Source organism: Pongo abelii, chromosome 1, assembly GCF_028885655.2.
Source record: "Pongo abelii isolate AG06213 chromosome 1, NHGRI_mPonAbe1-v2.0_pri, whole genome shotgun sequence".
NCBI classification, from domain to species: Eukaryota; Metazoa; Chordata; class Mammalia; order Primates; family Hominidae; genus Pongo; species Pongo abelii.
Window position 1 is genome coordinate 98,829,467 of NC_071985.2, and position 25,896 is coordinate 98,855,362.

Sequence of the window (25,896 nt, forward strand, 5' to 3'; positions counted from 1 at the left end):
CACTGGGAGGAGTCTCACTGCATCCTAGAGAAGAGACACAGTCCCCCAAACCTGCCCTCTCCATCTCCCCTATGCCTGTCGCCTGTTGTAGGTAGAAATCACAGGATTCTGAAGTCACAAAGACTTGGGTCCAAATCATAGCTCAACCATTTATTGTTCTTGTGTGAGTCCTTGGGCAAAATCAGTAATATCTCTGAGAATCCCTCCACTCACTGATCAATCTGGAATAATAATGTTTTCCTGTGGTGGGTATTGTGAATATTTACACAAAGTAAAAGCATGGATTTACATAAAGTGTCCTGCAAAGGGCTCAGCACACAGTAAGTGATTAATAAATGCTAGTTCCCTTCCTTTCTCCTGTCTTGTTTCTCCTCAAGACTCCATGCGCTGGTCCACTGGTCTCTCCTCATGTCCCCTCCTGGTGCCAGGACACTCTGCCAGCCACTCCTTCTCCCTGCCTGCTGGAGGGCCAGGTGCTCCCGCCTTCCACCCTCCGCCCTCCTCCCTCCCCTGGGCCCTGCTCCCTGCCCTCCTGGGCAGCCAGGGCAGCCAGGACGGCACCAGGGGAGCTGCCCCATGGACAGGGCCCCACAGAGACAGCACCAAGCCTCACGGGGTAAGAGGCCCATGGCCCTGCCTGCAGGTGGAAGAGACTGCCGGAGGTTCAGAGGGCAGAAGTGGCAAAAGACTGGGCAAGAAGTGAGGAGGGGAGGGAGGGACAAGAGTGCAGAGGAGAAAGCCCTGGGTTGGCAGGGAGTGAGGCACCAGGGGAGCTGCCCCATGGACAGGGCCCCACAGAGACAGCACCAAGCCTCACGGGGTAAGAGGCCCATGGCCCTGCCTGCAGGTGGAAGAGACTGCCGGAGGTTCAGAGGGCAGAAGTGGCAAAAGACTGGGCAAGAAGTGAGGAGGGGAGGGAGGGACAAGAGTGCAGAGGAGAAAGCCCTGGGTTGGCAGGGAGTGAAACTAGAGGAGAAACGGGAGGAGAGGCTGGGGAGATGACAGAGGAGAAGAAATCGCAAAAGGAGAGAAACAGGAAAGAAAGGGAGAAGCGGGAGAAGGAAGGAACAGGTTGGAGGGTAGATGGGGAGGGAAGAGCCAAGTCAGGGGAGCCAGATCTACACCCAGCAAGGGATCAGAATGTGGACAGGCCCTCCCAGGTGTGGGCCTGCCCCAGGAGGCACAGGGACACTGCTTCCTTGATCTGGCCAGGACCCCAGACAGCAGTGGCCGGGAGGCTGGCTGCTCCACCTTCTGTTCATTCACCAGTGGAGAAACCTGTCCTTTAAGGAGTGACGGACTTGGGGAGTGTGGCAGGGGGAACCACACCCTGTCAGCTGCCCGTGACCATGTAGCCTGGTCCTTTCCTCGCCAGTCACCCAGGGGTGTGGGATTTCATCTCTGCAGAGAATGTGGGGCACTGGGCCGTCAGCAGGGAAGGACAGAATGTCAGGCCGTCCTTGGCCCCACCCATGGTCCAAGTCAGGAACCCCCTCAGAGCAGGATCGCAGGGCTACAGGCTTGGTCAGCTGTGAGCACGGAGGAGGAAAGTTTGAGGGCCACAGCCACCAAGCTCCAGGGCCAACTGGTGGAGGAAGAATTGGCTGCCTGGGTGAGCAAGGGGAGCACCCCCACCACAGGACTGCTCTGAGGTGCAAGGCTAGAGGCCAGGAGCCGGTGCCACGTCAGGGAGGAAGCTGGGTGGGGCCAGGCAGGAGCAAGGGGAGATGGGCGGGGCTGGGTGGGGCCTTGCCACCTCGGGGCAGTCTTTTCTCCTCCCTCACCCCAGCAGGAACCAGGCCATCAGGCCACTCGCCTTCACACAGCCCAGTGACCACGGCCTGCCAGTGGGGAGCATCTCCCGGGCAGAAGGGCATTGTGTGTGTGTGTGCGTGTGTGTGTGTGTGTGTGTGTCGGGTGTCAAGACTGAACAGCAGAAGGAAAAAAAATAACAGAACAGTGTCAGAGGTTAGGGAAGCTATAGGGGGTGTAGGGCATGGTTGAAGGGCTTTCTGAGACAAAAGGCTGGCCCTGTGCTCTGTGATGAGCTGCCATGTGGATGTAGGAAATGGGCCAAGGTCTGGCAAGGGAATCTTCTTTCCCGGGGCTCCCTGGCTAGGTGTTTCATAGATGCTAACTGCATGAATGGGTGACACCCACCCCCCCCCACCAACCATGCTCCAGCTGAGGCCCTCCCCTCAACGGCTGCTTCTCCTGGAGGTCCGCGTATCCGTGTGACCCCCATCAACCCACTCAGGCTCCCTACTGCCCAGTCTCCACCCAGACCCGGCCATGCAGCAGCAGCAGAGAAGGGATGCCTTCCTCTTCAGGCTGGTAGGCCAGGGAAGCCTGGCCCATGGAAGCCAGAGAGGGGTCTGTGTTTGCAGCTCTCCTCTCCTCTTCCTCCAAACATCCTCTCCCCCTACTCCCAACCCCCACATCTCTGAAGCCCTGGTGTTTTCAGGCATAGATAAGCAACCAAGAGATTTCAGTCCCACAGAGATTTAACTCTGGCTGTAGGATATTTCTTGTGCACCTCCAATGAAATTACAAGGTGAATAAGACCGACACCTCTGGAAATTACAAGGTGAATAAGACCGACACAGTCCCTGCCTTCACAGGGCTTTACGATTTGGCAGGGAAGACCCATTTCATAGACAATGACACAATTACAGCAGTTAGGTGACAGTTGGTGACATGGTGAGTGCCAGGAAATAAAATGCAAGGAGCTAAATGTGTCAGCACAAGGGTAGGGGAAGGGGGTATGTGTGGCTTCTCCAAGGAAGAGACACAATCAGAGACGTGAGGGAGAAAGAGAAGTTGGCTAGATTAAGGGGTACAGGAGGGACAGGCATTCTAGGCAAAGGAGCAGCTTGGGGGAGTCCCAGAGGCAGTGAGGAGCCTGACACTTCTGGGTACCTGGAAGAGGGCCAGTGTGGCCCGAGGGCAGAGGAGGAAAGAGGGGCACTGCAGGGGGTGGCCTGCCTGCCCTTCAGATGCCAGGCTCTGAGGGAAGGAGTGTGGCAGTGGGATCCTAGGAGTGAGGGAAGTGTCTCAGCCCATCATGGTCTTCAACCTTTGACGTCAACCCCCTCTCTTGTCTTTACAGAGCTGCTGGCTGCAAAGAAGACCCACACCTGTGAGTAAGGGGTCCGGGGCAAGAAAATGGCGGGGGCATAATGAGATGGAGAATAATTCAGCAAGTGATCTGTGAGGGGACTGAGGTTGGACAGAGGTGGAGGAGTCAGGAAGAGATGGCAAGCAACAGGAAAGCAAGGGGAGGTGCGAGGAAACCACAGATCAGGGCAATGGGAGGAGATGAGGAAGAAGCCTGAAGCATGAAAGGAAACGCTATAAAGAAACCAGGAAAGAACAAAGGAAAAGGGAATCGCCTTATGAAAAAACGCGAGGAGAGATGCTGGACAGAGGCAGGGAGATGGGAGGGGGTGGGGGCTGACTGCCAGGCCGGGGAAGGAAGGAGATAGAGGTAGGGGGGGCGTGCGGAGGCAGGGTGGACTCAGGAACTCAGGAACTCAGCATTGCTGCCAAGGGAGACAGGGAACCTGCACCAGGCTTTTTGTTTTTCTTTTTTTTTTTTTTTTTGAGATGGAGTCTCGCACTGTCGCCGGGGCTGGAGTACAATGGCACAATCTCGGCTCACTGCAACCTCCACCTCCCAGGTTCAAGGGATTCTCCTGCCTCAGCCTCTCGAGTAGCTGGGACTACAGGCACCCACCACCACGCCTGGCTAATTTTTGTATTTTTAGTACAGACGGGGTTTCACCATGTTGGTCAGGCTGGTCTCAAACTCTTGACCTTGTGATCCACCCCCCTCAGCCTCCCAAAGTGCTGAGATTACAGGCATGGGCCACCGTGCCCAGCCTGCACCAAGCTTTGTGGTGCTGAGCCAGGTTTGGTGTTCATCTCTGTGGTTAACACATCCTGAGGTGTGAACAAGCCTGGAGCCAGCCTGTGCAGGACTAGAGAGCAGGAGAGCTTTATCTCTGTAGGAAACAGAATGGACAGGGGCACTCTGTGTCCTGGGGCCCTGAAAGCCAGACTACAGCAGGTAAGAAGGGCACTAGAACTCAGAGAGGACTTCCCAGTGGACACTAGTGAATAAGAATCCTCTCTAGGCACCACTCAGCACATCAGCTCTCCTCTCCTAGGTTGTGGCAAAGGCTAGTCCCCCAGAGAATGCACACAGTCCCAAAGCTATGCCCATCAGGGCCATGCGTGCCCTTCTGTGAGCATGGGTCCCTGAATCGACAGGATCCCTCCAGGGTAGGAGTGGCCACACCATTTCTCCATAGCCATCCCTTGACTGCCTTGCCATTTCCTCCTGAGAGCTCACTGCCATCTCGCCCACTGCCAAAATTGTCTAGAGCCTCCCTGTTCCAAGTAGAGACATCTCAGAGAGCAAAGCATTGCCCTTCTCCCTGAGCTGGGCAGCCCAAGGCTGAGGGCCATCCAGGATGCTACCTCCTCCTGAGTGGGGGTTGCTTTGCTCAGCATAATCCTGATCAGTGTCTCGCCTGCCCCTAGCCACAGGGCCCCACGGAAATGCTGAGCAGGGCCCTGGGAGGAAAGCGGGTCAGGGAGTGACGCGGGTGAGCTGGGGGAGGGGGTCACGGACCTCATGTGGGTGGGGGGAGTAGGGGGACTTTCGGAGCAGCAGGAACTGGGAGAGGTCAAACCCTATCCCTACCCTTAAGCCCTGACCTCAGAAACCTCAGCCAGGACTATACCTCCTTATCCCTTTCCCATCCCACCGGTCCTCGTGTCCCCACCCCAAGAGTGTCGTCCTGAGGATCCAGGCTGACAGCCTCTCCCCGACTCCACGGGCCAGCTCCTGAAGCCCCAGGAAAGCCCAGGAAGGCAAGGAAAGGCCTGTGCCTGGATGAGAGGGTCTAGAGTCCTAGCAAGATCAGACACCTCTCAGGAGTTTGCCCCACAGAATCCAGGAGACATTAAGGCCTCCCCCAGGCCTAGAGACTCTGAAAATTGGCTCCTGAATTGAACCCCAAGATGGGGGTCCAAGATGGGGAACCCGGGGGAACTCCCCAGACCAACAGGGAGCCTGAATACTGAGGGGCCCTGAAGAGGGACTCTCAAAGCCAACGTACCCCACAGAGCACCTAAGAGGCTGAGAAGGTCTCTGGAATTGTTTGGCCCCTGAGAACGACCCCCCTCCCCCAGGCCAAAAAACACTCCAGGGAGACTCACACACCGAGGGACCTCCCAGGCTGAGACATCCTCAAAAGCAGACTTGAACCAGAGAAACCCTCCCATCCTTCAAGTGAGATCCGAAGCCAATCTGCCTGGGCTTGAATCCTGACTCTGCCACTTACTAGCTGTGTAACTTTGGGCAAGTTACTTAACCTCTCTGTGTCTCACTTTCCTCCTCGAAATGAGGATAATGGTAGCTACTTCATAAAGTTTTTTTATTTTTTCTTTTTGAGACAGAGTCTTACTCAGTTGCCCAGGCTGTAGTGCAGTGGCATTATCTCAGCTCACTGCAAACTCCACCTCCCGGGTTCAAGAGATTTTCCTGCCTCAGCCTCCCGAGTAGCTGGCACTACAGGCGCTCGCCACCATGCCTGGCTAATTTTTGTATTTTTAGTAGAGATGGGGTTTCACCATGTTGGCCAGGCTGGTCTCAAACTCCTAACTTGAGGTGATCCACCTGCCTCGGCCTCCCAAAGTGCTGGGATTACAGGCGTGAGCCACCGCCTCCGGCCCACATATTTTGTGAGGATTAGATAATCCACATAAAACATCGAGAACCATTTCTGACACATAATAGTAAGCACTATTATTATGATTATGAGTATGATGATGGTGATGATGATCATTATCTACACTCCAATTTCAGCAGTTTGGCTCCTAAGGAAATTTCTGATTTCCTTCTGGGGATTGTAGGTATTTGCCTGGTGATTATTACTGCTTCTATCATTTCTATGTATTCCCTACCGCAAGTTATATGTGGTGTCTGCAGGGAGGAGCGTGGGCATGGGGGTGGTGGGACAGCCCCCCAGGCTGCACCCCACTGGGTATGGCTGTTGGCAGTCCACAGGGTGTCAGGCGGCACATGCCACCACCCCAGGCAGACATCCTGTGACTTACCTTTGAAAACATCCCTGTCCCTGAAGTCACCTGGCAAAGAGGGTCAGGCTTGGAAGGTCCTCAGGGGAAGGAGGAGTAGAAACTTGGCCTCAGGCTCATGTGAGCTCCATTCCGGCTCCCCAGCCAGAACTACCCTGGCGGGTGGAAACAGCTTTTACCGCGTGTGGCTGTCGCATGTGGTTTTGGAATTTTCCAACGCCCCCTACGATTGGCTGCCCCTCCCCTCACACCCTGCCCCAGGCCCAGATTGGCCACGTGGGGCGCCTGTCATCCTACTCACTGCACCCCTTGGGGGTGGGGTGGGGGGTTGTCACTTGGCCACCTGTGTGGTGCAGAGCTTAAACCCCCCAGCCCAGAAGCACTGGGGGAGAGAGCTAGGTGCAGAGCTTCAGGCGGAGGTGCTGCTGAGAGGGCCTCGCCCCGCCTCTGCCACCAGCTGCACCCCACTCCTGGACCACCCCCTGCTGAGAAGGACAGGGAGCCAAGGCCGGCAGAGCTAAGGCTCAGTCATGAGAAGTAAGTGAATGGGGCCACCTGGGGGCGGGGGAGCCTGGACCCTGTCGTCACCCCTCTGGAAAGGAGGATGTCTTGGGAACAGTGTGAGCAAAGCTGAGTGCTCCTCCCTGGCAGGGTGCGTACTGGTCAAGGTCAAGATCTGTTGGGAGATGGGTGGAGCAGCTGGGGAGTCCTGCTGGCCAGGCGGCTCCCTGACAGCAGCAATGGTAAGAGGACTGTTGAGGAATTCCTGAGTTCCAAAAAGAACCTCCAAGAGTATCTGAGGTATCCAGGCCCCTCATTTTACAAAAAGACTGAGAGCCAAGGAGGCTGCGTACTTCACCCAACGTTACACAGCTGGTATCTGATGGGGGCTGGTAATTACTAGGGGCCCTGAACGCACTCTCCTGTTACAGTGTTACAGTGTTTCCCTTGTTACAGTGTTTCTCTCTGTGCCTCCAGCCTGCTTGTGAGTAAAAGGAGGCCAGAGCAGTTGCTGTGCTCTGAAGCAACAGGACGGCGAGAGTCAACTGAGGTTGGCAGGCAGCAGGGCACAGAATCCCCGCGTCCAGGCCTCAAAGCCACCAGGCTTTCTGCCCAACCCAGGGACATGAGGGCTATGTGGAATCCAGTCAGCGTGCACCCGGGCACATGCCTGCGTGTGTGTGTGTGTGTGTGTGTGTGTGTGTGTGTGCGGGGTGTGTGTGTGGGGGGCAGGTGTGTGTGTGTGTGTGGTTCTCCAGGGTCAGTTACCCATTTGACGGGGGAAGCAAGGCAATGGAGATGGGATTGGAAAGACCTCGGCCTCACCCTTTTCCTGGCTTGGAGCCCTGGGCCAACAGTTGGTGGGCAGATGTCTGGGGTTCCTGTGCCTTCCAGCAGAGCAAGGGTGGGCAACCTCAGGAAGTCCCCTGTACTTGTTGTAAAGGGAAGCCAGGGAAGCCAGAGAAGCTCTCAGAGCACAAGGTGAAGGAGGAAAAGGGAAGCCCCGTGCCCCTATGGCTGAGGCCTGAGGCAGCCGCAGCTTCAACCTGGGGTCTTCCCACAAGCCACAGAAGGGAGGCCGTATTGAGTCCTGGAAAGACCCCTGGACTGACAGTGTAAGACCAGGCTCTTGTGCCGCCTGTCACTGGCTAGCCATATAGACTTAGACAAGCCAAGTCACTGGGCCCTGGTCTACCATCTGCAAAACAAGGGAGGTGAATTTTAAGATAGAACAACAAAACCAACTATGGAGAGTCTCCCAGTTCCAAAGGCCCAGGGCCAAGAGAGAGCACAGTGCCCTGAGGCGGGCATCCCCAATGGTGGTGAAGGAGACTCAGCTCTCCCAGAGGTTAGAAGGAAGGGAAACCAAGGAAAGAAAAGAATTCCACTTCTGTGATGGGGACTGAGGCCACAGTGCAGGCATATGAGCTGGGGTGGATAAGGAGGGCTGGAGAGAAGAGCCAACAGCTTCTACACAGAGGAAAGGGCCCCCTGGAGCTTCAGTTTCCCTTCTAGCTTCTCTCTATTAGCAGCAAATGCTGGCAGACTGGTCTTCCCAGAGATGGCCCCTAATGAGCAAATCAACCCTGGGATGAAATGACTAGGTGTGCTTCTAGCCCAGCAGCGGGGCGGGAGTCCCCAGCAGGGGCCAAGGGAGACACTTGGCCAGCTCTCCATTATTCCCACCCCCACCACACACACAGCCCCACCCAGGCTGGGAAGTAGGAGAGAGGGCCTCCTCCAATGAGGCGGTCAGTGCCACTGGTCCTTCTCACTTGGACATTTACAGGTATCTCATAGCCCCAAGTTATCTGACCCCAATGAGTGCCAACCACCACCAGCCCCTCCAACCGCCGATGGTGAGAGTCAAAGCACATGGGGCTTGGGACTGTGACACACCCAGAGACCAAGGGCCCAACAAAAGGAGCAGAAACAGATCAAGAAATAAGGAGAGATGCAGAGGCCTAACTCAAAGGGCAGGTTTCTGGAACACCTGGGGAGAAAGTAATGTCCAGCTGGAGGTGTGGATGGAGAAACACCAATAGAGCCAAACACATGGAGGTGCGGCCGGGCACGGTGGCTCATGCCTATAATCCCACTTCGGGAGGCTGAGGCTTGAGGCCAGGAGTTTGAGACCAGCCTGGGCAACAAAGTGAGCCGCTGTCCCTACAAAAAAATTTTTTTTAATTAGCTAGGCATGGTGGCATGTACCTGTAGTCCCAGCTACTCAGGAGACTGAGGCAGGAGGATCGTTTGAGCCCAGGAGTTCAAGGCTGCAGTGAGCTATGATCAATGTCACGGCACCCTAGCTTAGGTGACAGAGCGAGACTCTGTCTCTTAAACAAACAAACATGAAGGTGTGAAGCCCAGAAACAGAGCTGGAGTGCAGAAGATCACAAGGCACATAGACACAGGGAGAGGCGGAGAGAAAAGATAACTGGCGGTAAAGGGAAGACAGGGAGACACAGGGTCTAGGCAAGCGGTAAGGGGGAAGTAGGGCGGCTCTGACAAGGATGGCACCAGCACCCTGCCATCCGACCTGCTGCTGTCAAGTGGAGATAATGTGTCTGTACTCCAAAGAGACTCACAGCCAGCCAGACTGAGGGTAGCCCAGACATCTTCCCCTAAGGGCATGGCCAGCATGGCGCCAATAGGCACTCAGGCCCTGTCATTTGGCCTGGATGGGGAGGTGGGAGGCCGAGGGGTGCGAGGTCACTGTCTATGAGCTGATCTTTCTTAGGTTTGGTCATGATCATGAGGAACAGTGGGCCAGAAAGGACTCCAAGTCCCCAGGGTACACAGATATCACCCTGAGAGCCCAGGGCCGTCTTAGGACTCCGTGAAGGGCTTCTTCCTTCCTTGCATCACTCCAGCACCCTTCTCTTTCCCCGTCTTCCCATTCCTAACAGAAATACCAAACCACCGAGCCCAAGGTGCTAGACTCTGAAAAGACTCAGCTTGTCCCAGCACGATAAAAATATTCGGTCCCTACCAAGGGCTCCTCCCCGTCCCCTGCCTCTGTGCTGCTGACAAACAGGGAACAGGACTTTCTAAGGGCTAAGGTCTCTCCCAGGCAGGCAGCCCAAGGCCCGTGCTCCCGTTCCCATATAGCTAGTCCTTTCTGAGGTCTCACCTCCACGCCTGGTGCTGCAGTGCAGCCCCTTGCCTGGGGCTCTGAGGCTCAGAAAGGATGGAGATATCTATTTTGCGAGAGGGACAGTAACAAGGCAGGGCCTCAGGGCCAGAGCCAAGGTCTTTCTGGGTCCACTACCCTCCTGGAGCAGCAAAGGTACTCTGGGATGGGGGACAGATGGCCCTGAAGGCAGGGAAGGTGCTGATGGTGACGTCTGGGCTCCCACTCGCCAGAGCTTCCTCCTAGTGATTCATCCCCTCCCCCATTCACTGGTTGTTTTCACTCGCCTTTCTCCAGTCCCAGACTGCGGGGGTGGCGGAGGCACCAGGAGGGGGTTTCGGGTGGCTGGTTGGCTGTCATTCATGGCTTTTCAAAACCCCAGACTCTCCCTCGCCCACCTGAGTTTTAGCTTCACTATTTTCTCAGCCCCAGGATCTGGGTGTTTCAGCAGAAAATTCTCACCAGGAGCTGTGGTGAGGGCCCTGGCCTGGGCCGGGGGGAGTGTTCACCAGGTAGAACCGCTTCTCCCCCAGCCCCCACCCAGCCCTCCCGCTCCCGCTCCCCTGTGGTGCCACCACCTTGGTTTCCAGCTTTGCAGAAGCTGGGGGAACTGAGAGCTGAGAAAGGAGGGAGGCTGGTGACAGGTTGGGGTGTTCAAGTGACCCCTGACCGGAGCTGTGGTCTCGGTGGGGATCGAGACAGAGAGTTCTGGCTGTGGGGAGAGGAGGAGCTCAAGCTAAGGAAAGAGATGCATTCCTCTTTCTCACTCATTCACTCATTCTGCAAAGAGAGGCATACCAAGATGTATGGAAACCTAGTCTATACCCTAAAGGGGCTGTGGTGTTCCCGAGGAGTCCCCGGGAACCCTGTTGGGATATATAAGTCGTCCCACTTGGCCTTAGAGAAAGGGGTAAGGGCAGGAGGAGGCTGGGACCTCAGAGGAAGAGTTGGGACAGAGGGAATAATATCTCTTGGGATCTTTATACACACAGGAGTCCTGGCTTTAGTTCTGTGGGGTTCCTCTGTGAATTCTGCTCCTAGACCACCACACTCACCTCACACTTTTTCCCCTACAGCCAAATAACCATGTCCTCTACCCAGGTCTCCAGTGTGCATTTGGGCGTCTTATCCTCATAAAGTATATAGCTTAAGGCTTGAGGGCACTGGCTGCAGAATTACAGAGATCTAGGTTCAAATGCCAGATCTGCCACTTCTGGCTGTGTGACCTTAGTCAAGCTGCTTATTCTCTCTAGGCCTCAGTTTTCTCATCTGTAAGATGAGGATGATACTAGCAGGGCCTACTTCACAGGGTTGTTGTGATCATTAAATGAAAATGCATGTAAAGCCTGGCACAGAGTAAGAATTCAGCCAATGCTTATGTCTATCATTATCCTTTCTCCCTAACCAGTATCCCACTGGAGAAAAGGGAGAGAGAAAGAGGAGAGGAAAAGGCCCAGCTCTAGATTGACGAGGCACCAGGAGGAGATGAGGACCCCGGGGTTTCTCTGTGTGAACGCATTCTCTACCATGATGGTGGCGGGGTGGTGATTCTGGGGTTTGAGGGGAGAGATCCCCCTGGGTTGCAGCCCCTCCCCTGCTCCTACCACTTCCTCTCTGTGGCATAGGGCACCTGGACAGGGCCCAGGGTTGGCTTCCTAAGCTGGCACAGGGCCAGGCTCTGGAAGTACTCAAAGCACTATCACTGAATCTCACAGCTGTGAGAGGCTCGATTAGAGGAGGATGGAGGACTTTGCCTCTACCGTATTTCCCCTCATAGGAGGAGCTACTACGATGCTCCTGGGGGTACTTCAGTCTCTAAAGCAATCCAGAGGAGATTCAGTTTCTTTTTCTAGTATTGTCTCAGAATGAAGTTTTAGAGATCACACTGGATGGCAGAAAAGATACAAGAATGAGCTCAGGAAAAGATCGCCAACCCCAGCCCCACTCCCTGGAAGGAGCAGCCTGGCAAAAAGGCAGGAATAGGGACTAAGTTCTTGCTATCAAAGTATAGGCTGAAGACCAGTAAGCTTAGGCACCAACTAAGAGCTGACCAAAGTGCAGAATCTTGAGTCCCACCTCAAATCCCCAGGTAATCTTGTTTGAGATGCAAAAAGCCATAGTCATTCAGTCATTAGATGACTTAAGGAGCTGGCGGGTGCATTTGGGCATTTGTCTCTCCTTTTGGAAGCATGTGGAATTGGAGTTTTCTTTTGGAGAAAGCTCTCTCTCAGGAGAGAGCTACAGTGAGAGAGCTGCAGGTGAGATGCAAAGATCTTTCCAAGACAGCAGGCAAGGGTAGAGTTAGGGCTGCCATGGGAGCAGTGGTGCAGGGGCTGGTTCGAGGTTCCTGACCTTTGCTTGGCTCTAGTTCCTGGCACTGGCAGGCCCTTAGATGGTAAGTTCCTGGCAGGCCTGGCTCCTGGGCAACAGTTTGAGTAATCCTGTGATTACTCAGCTCTTTCTCCCCAATCTGAGTTCCCACCACCTGCTGCTTCAGGGACGTGTCTCCCAGGGGTAGCTTTTGAAGGTGAGTTATCATCAGAGGTGTTTTCAGCTCCTCTCACCAACCCCCAAGTCTACCAGCCCCCTTCCCGTTCTCCCCCACCCCTTCTCTACAAGTAACACACACCCTCATGTACACAGCACTGGTACTTTCTTTCTGAGGTTTGGGTGGATGGCATTGAAGGGAGTGCAGGTGGCAGGGGAAGGAGAGGGGAGCAGGACTAGAGGGCCTGAAGTGCTGAGGGGGCCATGGGTTGGGCAAAGGCCAGGATACAAGCGTGGATTTTCTGTGTTTCAGTGTTTCCGCAGCCGTCTCTCCATCCCTAGATCTATGTCTCTGTTTTTCCTGGACCCAAACCTCTTGGTCTCTCCAGCTCAGTGAGGCTAGGGGGTCTGACATTCTAGCTCAGAGTCTTTGGCCTTGTGTGCCTGTCTCACTGGGTAATTCTGTCTTGGACTGGGAGGATGGAGGATGGGCTGACCAGGTGGCTGGAGTCCAAGGCTTTGGTGTCCCCCAAACATGGGTATTTGCGAAGGGGGTCCTTGACTGGCCGCATCTTCCTATGAGAAGGTCAAGGTCTTGGTGACACTGTTGTGAGGTTCCTAGGGCCAGGAGCAGCAGTGGGTCAAGCATGGGGCAGGGAGATGTGTCTGGGGTCACCCATGTGGTCAGCACACACACGCACGCGGATGTGGCTCTTGGAGAAGGGAAGAGGCAGGGAGGCCTGTGGTTGACTGCTGGGCCAGAGCCCGAGTTCCCACTGTGGCTTGGCCTAATCTCCCTCCTGCTTACTGTTTTGGGTGGCCCACGTTGGTTTCTCCCATCTCTGGTCTTAGGCCACTGAAAAGAGAGATGCCGCAGTGTTGGAGGGGGAGGTATTGGGCAAGAACAGAGTCCACAGGGCCTGAGTGCTCCTCTCAGCCTTGCCAGGCCCACTGGGCTTCTCAGCCTGACCTCTGCTCAGGAGTAACTTGAATACACAGTGCTTTCCATGGGTGATATCATTTCATTACTCTCTGTTACCTACAATCACCCCATGGACAGGCAATAATACTTTTAGCCTGATCTTGCAGACAAGAAAACGCAGGTCTAGAGGGAGAATCTAAGTGACTAGAAGTATGGGGGCCCCCATATTTTCTGCCCCTGTTCCAGACACCCAGTGCCCTCTTATTCTCTCTTCCCCTCCGTGCATTAAAATCTGCTCTTAATTTACGGGAAAGAACCTGGAAAACTCACTTACCGCCTGGTCCTGGGGGGACCACAGCTTACAGTGTGAGCACTGGAAGCTTGCTGCTGGGCAGGCACATGTGGCTGGGGGTTGGGTGAGGAACTGAGTGCTAAGGAAGGGATTTCAGACACCCATGTGCCCTGTCCCCGTCGGGGGCAGCTACTGCCTCTGACTCACCTCAAGTCTGGCCTGAGGGATGATGGTTTAAGAATGATGGAAATAATATTTTTGGGAATGGCGGGCAAGCCCTGGTCTCCCTGCCTACTTCACATCAACAGGCCCTACATGTGACCAGTGTCCAGGCCAGGGACTGGAGGTGAGCTCACAGCAATGTACATTCGCCCTCCAGAGAGGCTGCCACTTCTTTTGCCCCTTTGGTGGGAGACATGTAATAGATTAAAAGGGGCTTTGGCCCTTCTCTTCACTTTTCTGGCCTGTCCTGCCCCAAGGCTCCCCACTCAGAGGGGAGGCAGCAGGTCAGTGATGGTGGAAAAGAGACCCATGTGCTCTGGGAAATGCTAAAAACACCTACAGTAACCAGGGATCCCAAGCTTTGCCCAGCTACCTTTCAAGGAAGAGCTGGGAGAAGGCCTCCTGTGGTCCCATGAAGCTCAGCAGAGAGTCGTGGGCATTGACAGGAACAGGGCAAAGCAGAGCTGAGCCTAGGGCCAGCAGCAAACCACAGGGGTGGGGAAGCAGGTACAGGTTACAGTGAGTTCAGTGGGAGAGAGAACCTGGGGTCCTAGTGCCCCATGAGCAGACGCTAATATACAAATATGCACGTGTGGACGCAGGAGCAACCAGATATGTCGTAGGCTCACAAATGACACGTACTTTTCTTGCATATGCACACGCACAAGCACACCTTCAAACATGCCCACTGAAATGTGTACCCCAAAAGACAGGTACACAGGAACAGAATAATGGAAAGCTCAGGGGAACTGGGGTGTAGACCCAGCTCTCAGGCAAACTAGCCTATGACCCTGGCCCAACCGCTTTGCCTTATCTGGCTTCGTTCTTCATCGGTAAATGAAGAGGTTGAATGAGATGGTCTCTAGTCTCAGCCATTTTTAACATTGATGATTCATGTTCACACAAGTGGATACAGATACCTTTGTACAAACATAAGTGTTCACACTCAGACACACGGATGTACACAAAGCCACCCTCTCTCTGCTCTGGGGCCAAGAGCCTAAGAGCCCTGGCTAATTCTTTCCCTGGGCTCTCAGGCATCCAGCAGAGCTGGGGTGTTGAGCCCCAGTTTCCTGGGCTCCTCCCTGCCACCCCTTCACCCTGTCTCTGTATAGCACCTCCCTGAGCCTTCACTGTCTGGCTGGGAAGGACTGGCATCTCTGCCTATCCTCCACCCCTTGTGTACCACATCTTCCTGTTATACCCTACACTCTGCCCATGGGAGCTGAGCCCCAGTGGGGGAGGGAGGCACAGAGGAAGCCCCTTGGGCGGGAAGCAGGTGTTGTGAGGCAGTGAGGAGTCCTATGTCCCAAGGCGGGAGGGAGGCAACTGGAGCTTTTCAACTCGAAGGGCTGAGCAGGTGGCCCCTCTGCAGCTGCTTTCTCTGCCTCCATAGCACTGATACAACTCCCGGCTACCCCTCAACACTCCCCTCCTCTGTGAAACAAACACAGCTTCCTCACACCCTGTGCTGAGAAGCATTTGGCATTTCACTTCCCCTTCCATTTTGCAAGCGGGAAACAGCAAGCTGGAGCTGGTTGGAGAAGTAGGGGAAGCACCAGGTACCTGTATCTGCAGCCCAGGTACATGGTGGTTGAATGCAGAAAAGGCTCCTGGGCTGACCTACTTCTCTTTCTCTCTTCCAGCACAAATTGAAGTGATCCCTTGCAAAATCTGTGGGGACAAGTCGTCTGGGATCCACTACGGGGTTATCACCTGTGAGGGGTGCAAGGTGAGTCGTAGGCATGTGTATGCATGCATGTGTGCGTGTGCATACACAAGCGCACACACACACACACACGCACAGCGTCTCCTTAGAGATAAACAAGGGGCTTAATGGCCTTTGTTCTGACTCCAGGGATGATCTCCTGGGCAGCCAGGAAAATGCTTGAGTAGCGCCTCCCTGCAGGGCCCTCAACACTGGCAGGGCCCTGTCTTAAGCTGGGGAAACGACTACAGGATAAATTGCAATTACACAAATAGATGGAGGAGAGAGAAAACTGACAGGTCGTGGGATGTAGAAAAGCTGCCAGAGCTTGTGGGCTGGAGGCCTTTGTGAGTGAGCTGGGCCTGACCAGGATAAGCAGTCTTGCCCTCCACCTGCTTTCCCCAGGGCTTCTTCCGCCGGAGCCAGCGCTGTAACGCGGCCTACTCCTGCACCCGTCAGCAGAACTGCCCCATCGACCGCACCAGCCGAAACCGATGCCAGCACTGCCGTCTGCAGAAATGCCTGGCGCTGGGCATGTCCCGAGATGGTGAGGCCAAGTCGACAGCCCCCTGGGGTTTTCCTGGTGTCTCCAGAGGGGCAGCCTGACCTGCTGAGCTAGACAAGGCTTAACCTGCAAGACTGCCTGTCCTCTGGTCTCCTCTCCATTCCTCCCCCTTACAACCCTTCGTCTCCTCCCCTGCAGGGATGGATGGGTCACCCCCATCAAAGTTCTTTGGAGTCCCCAGCTTTAGACTTTGCTAGAACAAACCTCCTCTTTCCACGGTCCCATACCTCTTCACCTCTTCTTACTTGGAATGAATTCTCCTCACTCTGCTTCCCTCTGGCCCGGCTCCCATGCAGCTCTGGCACCTTCCCCTGCTACCCCGTTGTTGTAGTTCTAGCTCTATCTCCTTTCCTAGTCCCCCATTCCCATACTTGGACACAGGACTATAGCCACGAATGGAAACAGAATTGGCCTGAGAACAACCAGAGGGTGGTCGTGGGGGAGGGCTGGTGTTCCTGGTGCCTTATCCACCCTCCTCACCCACCACCTCCTCACCGGTCCCCCTGCACACCTCCACCACCACAGAAGGAGCCTAGGGTGGAGCTGGGGGGGCATGAGGTGATGAGGAGCCAGAAGGAGCCCGTCAGCACTTTTCAGTGCCCAAAATAACAAAGCAAAAGGAAGCACGCAGGGGTGCAAAGGGGCAGGCGGGGCGAGGGGCTGTGCCCCCACACCTGGGAGGGGTGGCGGGGGGAGTAAAAAGGCAGGAAAGAGAGAGCAGAAGAGGATGTTCAGAAACAAGCCGCGGAGCCCGGGTTGGGCTGTGGTGAGTATCTAGGTCACCAGGGAGCCTGCAGGCCTGACCACAGGGAGACCTGTGTTCTCAGCTCTCTTCTTCCTCCGACCCTCCCAAAAAGGCGAGGTGACCCCAATACAGCTGGAGGCCCTCTGCTCGACCACCCCCAGCCCCAATATCTGGAGGCCAGAATCCCCAGCCTAGACTCATTGCTTGAATTCTGCCATGATTCAAATCTGATTTAGAACTTAGAAGATTTTGCTTAGCAGATTGAAATGGCAGGCTGGACAGACCCCAGAAGCAAACAAGAGTGAGAGGTGGACGGGGTCTTGAGCATAAGTTCCCTAAAGGCTAGAGAAGCTGTGCTTGGAGTCAGCCATTCAGAGAGCAGCAAGTTAATCCTTTAATGACCAAATGCCTGCTGACCCTGCCCTGTGCCATGTTCTCCTGCCTCATAAACCCCTGGTCCCTGGACCTCTTTCAGCTGTCAAGTTCGGCCGCATGTCCAAGAAGCAGAGGGACAGCCTGCATGCAGAAGTGCAGAAACAGCTGCAGCAGCGGCAACAGCAGCAACAGGAACCAGTGGTCAAGACCCCTCCAGCAGGGGCCCAAGGAGCAGATACCCTCACCTACACCTTGGGGCTCCCAGACGGGCAGCTGCCCCTGGGCTCCTCGCCTGACCTGCCTGAGGCTTCTGCCTGTCCCCCTGGCCTCCTGAAAGCCTCAGGCTCTGGGCCCTCATATTCCAACAACTTGGCCAAGGCAGGGCTCAATGGGGCCTCATGCCACCTTGAATACAGCCCTGAGCGGGGCAAGGCTGAGGGCAGAGAGAGCTTCTATAGCACAGGCAGCCAGCTGACCCCTGACCGATGTGGACTTCGTTTTGAGGAACACAGGCATCCTGGGCTTGGGGAACTGGGACAGGGCCCAGACAGCTACGGCAGCCCCAGTTTCCGCAGCACACCGGAGGCACCCTATGCCTCCCTGACAGAGATAGGTGAGCAGCTGGGGAGGTGGAGAGGGTGGTAGAGATGAGGGAGGGGTTTCCACCAGCACCCCATATCAATCAAACATGCGCCTGAGGGAATTGAGGGGTCCAGACGAGGGGCGGAGGGAGGAGGCGGAGCAGGCCAGGCCAGGCTGAGAAGTGCCCTTGCGTGGGTAGGCATAGGAGCTGGCTGAGATCAAGCCATGCCTTCCTTCTCCGGCCCCAGAGCACCTGGTGCAGAGTGTCTGCAAGTCCTACAGGGAGACATGCCAGCTGCGGCTGGAGGACCTGCTGCGGCAGCGCTCCAACATCTTCTCCCGGGAGGAAGTGACTGGCTACCAGAGGAAGGTGAGGCCAGGAGACCTGCAGGAAGGCAACATATCCCACCCCCACGGGGAGAGTTCAGAGATGGCTACCTGCACACGCCTGGGTCCTGGGGCAGGGTGGGACATCACAGACACAGGCTGGCCAACAAACATGTGCACACCTTCTATGTACAGTCTTGAATGTGTGTATCTGTCTACACCCCAGCAGATGGATGAGCGCTTTTCCTTAGTTCTTGCCTATTAAAATTGTACCTGGCCTTCATCCTACCTCCTCTACCATGCAGACCTTGGTGCACCCTCCTTCCTCCTCTTCCATCAACAATAACAATAATCAGAACCCTGATTACCATTTGTTAACACCCCTTCTCTGCCAGGCATTGTGCTAAATGCTTTATGTAAATTATCCTCAGCCCCTACCACAACCAACCTATGAGGGTGACATTTATTCCTACTTTTAACAGACAGAAACTGAGCCTAGAGGGATTAATAGATTTCCTCAAAGTCACAAAGTGGTGGAACCAAAGTCAAATTCAGATTCATCAGGCTCCAAAACTTATGCTGCCTTTTCGATCACACTCTCATGATACCACCTGCTCTAAACACACTCGTTTGGCACTTCACATTTGCTTCTCTAGGTTATTGAGACCTTGGGCATAACCTTTGTGGGGGAAGGGGCAGCAGTATGTCCTGTTCACCTCAGCAAGATGTACCTTGTTGGAGGGCAAAGCTGTATCTCATAGTTTTTTGATTCCCTCACAACAGCTAACTCGGTGTCAGCAGCCGGTGGGTGCTCAGTGTGTGGGACTCACTGGCAGGAATCTGTGCATTTGTGCTAAGACCAGGCTTTTGAAAATGCTAGTTGAGAACATAGGCGTTCAGAGCCTACCCCTTGCAGTTTATTAGGTGGGGCTCCAGGGCTCAGGAGGATCACAGGGCCACACAGAGCGCTACAGCGGGACCCTCCTCCTTCCCTGCAGTCCATGTGGGAGATGTGGGAACGCTGTGCCCACCACCTCACCGAGGCCATTCAGTACGTGGTGGAGTTCGCCAAGAGGCTCTCAGGCTTTATGGAGCTCTGCCAGAATGACCAGATTGTGCTTCTCAAAGCAGGTGCCCAGGGATGGGTGGGCAGGCCCGGGGGCAAGGGGACAGAGCACGGCATGGGGCAGAGCCAAGTGGAGGGAGGTGGCTTAAGGAAATCAGGGGGACAGAGTCAGACTCTGGCTTTGCTTGACACTGTCCCTGCATCTTCTCTCCCCACTGCCCAGGAGCAATGGAAGTGGTGCTGGTTAGGATGTGCCGGGCCTACAATGCTGACAACCGCACGGTCTTTTTTGAAGGCAAATACGGTGGCATGGAGCTGTTCCGAGCCTTGGGTGAGGGGCAGGGAGAAATGAGAGAGAAGATTCTGATGCCAACCCCAGGCAAAGCTTTGTGACCCTCTTTTCAGGGCGAATTGCCCCCTCTGCTCTAAACATCATAAGGGCGGTGTCCTCGGGCACCATCGCTCCAGCCACTCTCTCACTTTTCTCATTTCCACTCCATCAGGCTGCAGCGAGCTCATCAGCTCCATCTTTGACTTCTCCCACTCCCTAAGTGCCTTGCACTTTTCCGAGGACGAGATTGCCCTCTACACAGCCCTTGTTCTCATCAATGCCTGTGAGTGTCGCTGGGCTTGGGTGAAGGACATTCAGGTGGCAGGGGCATGGCAGATATCGAAGAAGAGTCTAGACCTTCAGATGTGGTTAAATCTGGGAAATTGCTTTAAATAGCAGAATGAGCCCTACTCAGTATTGCTATAAAATAGAATGAGTTAAAATAAAGATTCAGAGGACTCTCAGAGAGGGACAAGAGCAGCATAAGGTGGGGTTGTGGGAAGTGAGGAGAAATGAGGTTGAGAGGAAATGAGCGACTTTCCTGACAAAAATGTATCTGATTGTTAGTCTATGGCAGTGATTTCATTATAGCACACATCAGAATCACCTGGGGAGCTTTAAAAACTATTGCTGCCTGGGTCCCACTTCCAGAGATTCCAGTGTACATGTGCTCCGTGACTTATGATGGGGTTATGTCCCAATAAACCTATCATAAGTTGAAAATATGGTAAGTTGAAATTGCACGCCTAACCCACTGAATGTCATAGCTTAGCCTAGCCTATCTTAAACGTGCTCAGAATGCTTACATTAGCCTACAGTCTGGCAAAAGCATATAGCACAAAGCCTATTTTATAATAAGGTGTTGAATAGCTCATGTAATTTATTGAATATGGTTCTAAAAGTGAACAGCAGAATGGTTGCATGGGTATTAAAAGTATGGTTTCTACTGAATGCAAGTGGCTTTCTCACCAACATAAAATCAAAAAATAGTATGTCAAATCATCATAAGACTGGGATCATATGTAATTGATCAGGGGTGCACTGAATTTTAACAGCCACCCCCAGGCCACCAAGATTAAGAATCACTGCTCTCTGTGAACTAATTTTAAGGCTGTATGCCTATAATAGGAAGACTCTGGATATCCTATCCACTCCCCTGGCATGGAGTAGCTGGGCTGAGCCAGCTGAATGCTAAATATTCAGAGAACCTAGGGAAGTGGGTCAAGCTGCTAACCTGGGTTTGCAGATCGAGACTATCAGTCTTCTGGCTCTGCCAGTGAGTGGACACCTAAATATGCCCCTAAAACTAGAAGATAAAAACTTTAAAGATGACTTCTGGGTATTTTATAGAATCAGGGCAAAAGTTAGTCACAGATTGCTGCAAGCCCCCTGGTGCAGGCCTAGGCACCTTCAGGAAGGCCACCTCCTACCAGGAGCCTTTTTCGTACACGGGGGAGCTCTTTTCCAACTCTTGTTCCCCCTATGACAGAATCCTAGTGCCTAGCATTGAATGAGCTATGTGGAATATCAGGTTACCAGGGAAAAGGTAGCTTGGAGTCAGGAGATCAGAAATTCTCATACTTTTCATCTCTTCCCAGTTTTCCTTGTAGACAGCTAGCCAAGCCCAGCGTCCCAGAGCTTACCATTATCAAACCAAGGCACACACATGTACGCGCTCAGCTTAGAAGACCTCTATCCAGCACAGATGTCCAAAAAGATACACCCTTTTGTTGGGAGTTAATGTCCATATTCTTTCTTGTTCTCATTACGGTCCCACCCCCTCCTCCAGACCGGCCAGGGCTCCAAGAGAAAAGGAAAGTAGAACAGCTGCAGTACAATCTGGAGCTGGCCTTTCATCATCATCTCTGCAAGACTCATCGCCAAAGCATCCTGGCAAAGGTAGGAGCAGTCCCTGGGGTAGAAGAGGCCAGGCCCATCGCCAGCTCTGTGACATCAGAGTTTGTGAGGGCCGGGGTCTGTGGGTACAGAGGAGGGAGTGCGGGAGTACCACGCTCTGTTACAGAGCTTGCATCAGCAGTGGAAACTAAGGGAATGAACAGCTACTTCCATGTGCATAAAGACTGGAAAGTTAGAGGGCCTGGAATTGGGAGGGACCTCCAGGGAACAATTCAGTTTAATATAGCCAGCACTTACCCAGCACCTGCTTGTACAAGGCATTGTGGAAAGATACAGAGATTTGGTTGCTGCCCCCACCAAGAGATTTTAATCTGGTATGAAGAAGAGATCTGTGTATCACTAACTCTAACATAGAGTAGAATGTGGTATGTGATATAATAATAATGCAATTAACAGAGTGCTTTTGCTGACATGCTTTCTCATCCTCATGGCAACCCAGTCAATAGGACGGGTGTTCAAATCTCCCTGTGTAGCAGCCGGGCGCAGTGGCTCACACCTGTAATCCCAACACTTTGGGAGGCCAAGGCGGGCGGATCACCTGAGGTCAGGAGTTCAAGACCAGCTGACTAACATGGTGAAACCCCATCTCTACTAAAACTAAAAAAAATTAGCCAGGCATGGTGGCAGGCGCCTGTAGACCCAGCTACTTGGGAGGCTGAGGCAGGATAATCGCTTGAAACCAGGAGGCAGATGTTGCAGTGAGCCAAGATTGTGCCATTGTACTCCAGCCTGGGCAACAAGAGCAAACTCTGTCTCAAAAAAAAAAAAAAAAATCTCCTTGTAGCTTATCAGGGGACTTCAGTGACTTAAATGCAAGATTGAATCCCAGTGCTCTAAAAAAAACAAAAAAATCTCCTTGTAGCTTATCAGGGGACTTCATTGACTTAAATGCAAGATTGAATCCCAGTGCTCTTTGTGCTCTTTCTATCTGTGTGTCCTTTATGTATAACTGTAATAAGAGACACCAGGAAAATGTTATGAGAGTATAAAACAGGGATTAAAAATAATTTGGGGGTAAAAGGAGTGGGTCATAAATACTTCCCAGGGAAGATGACATTTATACTAGGCCATGAATGATTTAAGATTTTAACAGGCATTCATGGGGGTGGGGCAGGCATTCCAGGCTTGGGGAACAATAGGAGCAAAAAAAAAAAAGAAAAAAAAAAAGAAAAAAAATCCTTTTCCTGGGGTTTAACCAAAAAAATGGATGAGACAAGTATGAGAGGCTGGGGATAATTGTTTTATGAGATTTGAGTGTGGGACTAGGGTACAATGAAGACCAAGAACAGCAGGAGCAAAAATAAGGAGGTAAAATAGTGTGTATGTGGAGAATCGCTCATGGTACATCCTCACTAAAGTGTAAAATCAGGAGCTGGGATAGACTGATGGGGCAGAAGAGCACCAGATGATCAGCTTGAAAATTAGGTCAGGGGCAAATCAGAGAGGACTTTCAATGCCATATAAGAGTTAAAGCTTTATTTCTAGGCCACAGGGAGCTCCAAAGGCTAGAAAAATGACACAATCAGAGCTGTCATTTAGGCAATTTACTTTGGAACCAGTATAAAGGAACCATTTATGTAATTATTCAAGCAGGCCTTTGCTATGTGCCAGGCACAGGGCTGGGTGTTAAGGATACAGCAATGACTTACACAGTCTGTGCTCTGAAGAACTTGAACTTTAATCTGCTACAGGATGGATTTGAAGGAGGAGAGACAGGAATCTGGGAGAGCAATTGGAAAGCAAATCTGGTTGGATCTGCTTTCAAAATACATCACCTTCCCTACTGTTACCACCACCCCGGCCCCTGCCAGCTCTCAGCTCTCACTTGGACTTTAAGAGAGGCCTCCTAACTGAGCCCCTGTTCCACCCTCATCTGCCCTGTAGCAACCACACCATACCTACTCAGCACCCACGGTAGCCCTTTTAAAAATGCAATCTCATCATGCCCCACTCCTGTGGTTTTTTTCTTGTTTTTGTTGTTGTTGTTTGTTTGTTTTGTTTGTTTGTTTGTTTTGAGGCAGTCTTGCTCTGTCGCCCAGGCTGGAGTGCAGTGGTGTGATCTCGGCTCACTGCAACCTCCACCTCCCAGGTTCAAGCGATTCTCCTGCCTCAGCCTCCTGAGTAGCTGGGATTACAGGGGTGTGCCACCATGCCCGGCTAATTTTTGTATTTTTAGTAGAGACGGGGTTTCATCATGTTGGCCAGGGGTTTCATCATGTTGGTCAGGAGATCACTCCTGACCTCAGGTGATCCGCCCACCTTGGCTTCCCAAAGTGTTGGGATTACAGGTGTGAACCACCACACCCGGCCTTGACTCCTGTTCTCAGCCCTCCTGTAGCTGCCTGTGATGCCGAGAATCAAATCTAGAGTCTGTGTCATGGTCAACTGGCTCATAACATGATCCCTGCCTTCTTTTCTCACCTGATCTTCCACTGCCCCTTCAAACACCCATTGCAGCCACACTTGCTTCCTTGCTATTCCTTGAACACATCAAACCCAGTCGCAGGGCTTTTGTACCTGCTATTGTAGTCCCTGGAGGGTTCTTCCCCCAGTTTTCCAAATGGCTTACTCCATCTCTTCATTCGGGAGAGGTTTTTCCTAACCAGTAACCCCATACAAAAATCTTTAGTTTTCTTTGAAGAACTTATTATCTGACACATTACATATTTATTTTCTGGGCCCCTCACCAGAATGTAAATTTAATCAAGGTACAGATTATATTTTATTGACTGATATATCTGATATATCACTAGAGGCCATCACAGTGCCTAGCTCAGATTCAGATGGGTTCTCAACAAATATTTGTTGAATGAATGAAGGAAGCTATTGCCATAGCCCAAAAAAGCTCAGAATAAAGCAGTGGCGAGGAAGAGAAAGAATCCAGGAGATTTGAAGGGATCACACCCTGCTGCCTGCTTTTCCCTGACTGCCTCTTTCCAAGGAAACTAAGCTGGGGGAGGGAGGCAATGGCAGGCAAGAGACATTTTTAAGCCCCTTGGTTATAGAGGAGACTGCAAGAGATGAACTGTTCTTTCAGCCTTGCTCCAGTGAGGTCTCCCTGTCTCCGTCTGCTCACTGATTTCTGTGCCTTTTTCATCTCCCCTTTGGCTGAGTGCTGGCAGCATTGGTTTGCTACTTGCTGTGTTAGGTGCCTGCTTAGAAAGTCTGTTTAGTTCAAAGAGTTATTAAGCATGTGCCATGTTCTAAGCATTATGATAGGTACAAAGGAGACAGGGAAAGAGAGACCTCAGCCAAGGAGCTGAAATCTAGGGTGGGAAGGCAGACAAATTGGACCATTTTCCTGCACTGTAGTAAGTGCTACACAGAGGAAAGCCCAAACGAAGGGCCATTAATCCAGATGGGGGGCAGTTAAGGAAATAGTCTTAGGAGAGGTGACACTAGAGGGTAAGGATTAGTCATGGGAAGAGGGGAACAACATGCACAAAGGCAGAGGCATGTGACAGCATGCAATAAGAGTCACAGACAGTCACTCTTATAAAAGCACGAAGTGCACATTAGAGTCTTTGACAAGGTTCATTCTAGAAGTATTGGGAACATAAATTGAGGGCTTCACCCAGAAAACATTCACCTGTCCCCTACCCACTCTTGCTTCCCTCCAGTGTCCTGAACACACACATACTTCTACCAGTGGGATTTGGCTGGTGCCAAAGTGCCAAGTACATAAGGGGAAGTTAAGGAGGGTTGGTCCTAGCCCAGGAAGAACGAGCGGACTTCTTTGCTCTGAGGAGAGCTGAAGTATTGACCCTCCCTTCCCCATTAACCCATATCCAGCTGCCACCCAAGGGGAAGCTTCGGAGCCTGTGTAGCCAGCATGTGGAAAGGCTGCAGATCTTCCAGCACCTCCACCCCATCGTGGTCCAAGCCACTTTCCCTCCACTCTACAAGGAGCTCTTCAGCACTGAAACCGAGTCACCTGTGGGGCTGTCCAAGTGACCTGGAAGAGGGACTCCTTGCCTCTCCCTATGGCCTGCTGGCCCACCTCCCTGGACCCCATTCCACCCTCTGCCTTTTCCTTTCCCATGAACCCTGGAGGGTGGTCCCCACCAGCTCTTTGGAAGTGAGCAGATGCTGTGGCTGGCTTTCTGTCAGCAGGCTGGCCTGGCAGTGGGACAATCGCCAGAGGGTGGGGCTGGCAGAATACCATCTCCAGCCTCAGCTTTGACCTGTCTCATTTCCCATATTCCTTCACACCCAGCTTCTGGAAGGTGTGGGGTGGCTGGGATATAAGGACTTCTGGGAGACCAAGACATCCTCAAGAAAACAGGGGCATCCAGGGCTCCCTGGATGAATAGAACACAATTCATTCAGAAGCTCAGAAGCTAAGAATAAGCCTTTGAAATACCTCATTGCATTTCCCTTTGGGCTTCGGCTTGGGGAGATGGATCAAGCTCAGAGACTGGCAGTGAGAGCCCAGAAGGACCTGTATAAAATGAATCTGGAGCTTTACGTTTTCTGCCTCTGCCTTCCTCCCAGCTCAGCAAGGAAGTATTTGGGCACCCTACCCTTTACCTGGGGTCTAACCAAAAATGGATGGGATGAGGATGAGAGGCTGGAGATAATTGTTTTATGGGATTTGGGTGTGGGACTAGGGTACAAT

General features: G+C 53.0%; 1 protein-coding gene across 3 annotated transcripts; it reads left to right on the plus strand.

Moving 5' to 3' along the window:
* Positions 1–542: 542 nt before the first annotated feature.
* RORC (RAR related orphan receptor C) lies at positions 543–25,456 on the plus strand. Of its 3 annotated transcripts, none has more exon segments than NM_001132210.1 (11): positions 543–616; positions 3,110–3,139; positions 15,309–15,394; positions 15,776–15,917; positions 17,156–17,668; positions 17,886–18,007; positions 18,963–19,095; positions 19,254–19,361; positions 19,534–19,644; positions 21,151–21,260; positions 25,071–25,456. In NM_001132210.1, coding segments are annotated over 11 exon segments (1,557 nt in total). In that variant the 5' UTR covers positions 543–576; the 3' UTR covers positions 25,233–25,456.
* Positions 25,457–25,896: the final 440 nt, after the last annotated feature.

Bases quoted from the DNA above. Each gene is read 5' to 3' on its own strand.
- RORC (XM_024252135.2), top strand. From the start codon at position 1,411: ATGTGGGGCACTGGGCCGTCAGCAGGGAAGGACAGAATGTCAGGCCGT. The intron at 15,918-17,155 runs GTGAGGCCAAGT...GACCTCTTTCAG, and splicing joins GCTGGGCATGTCCCGAGATG to CTGTCAAGTTCGGCCGCATG. The intron at 19,645-21,150 runs GTGAGTGTCGCT...CCCCTCCTCCAG, and splicing joins CCTTGTTCTCATCAATGCCT to ACCGGCCAGGGCTCCAAGAG.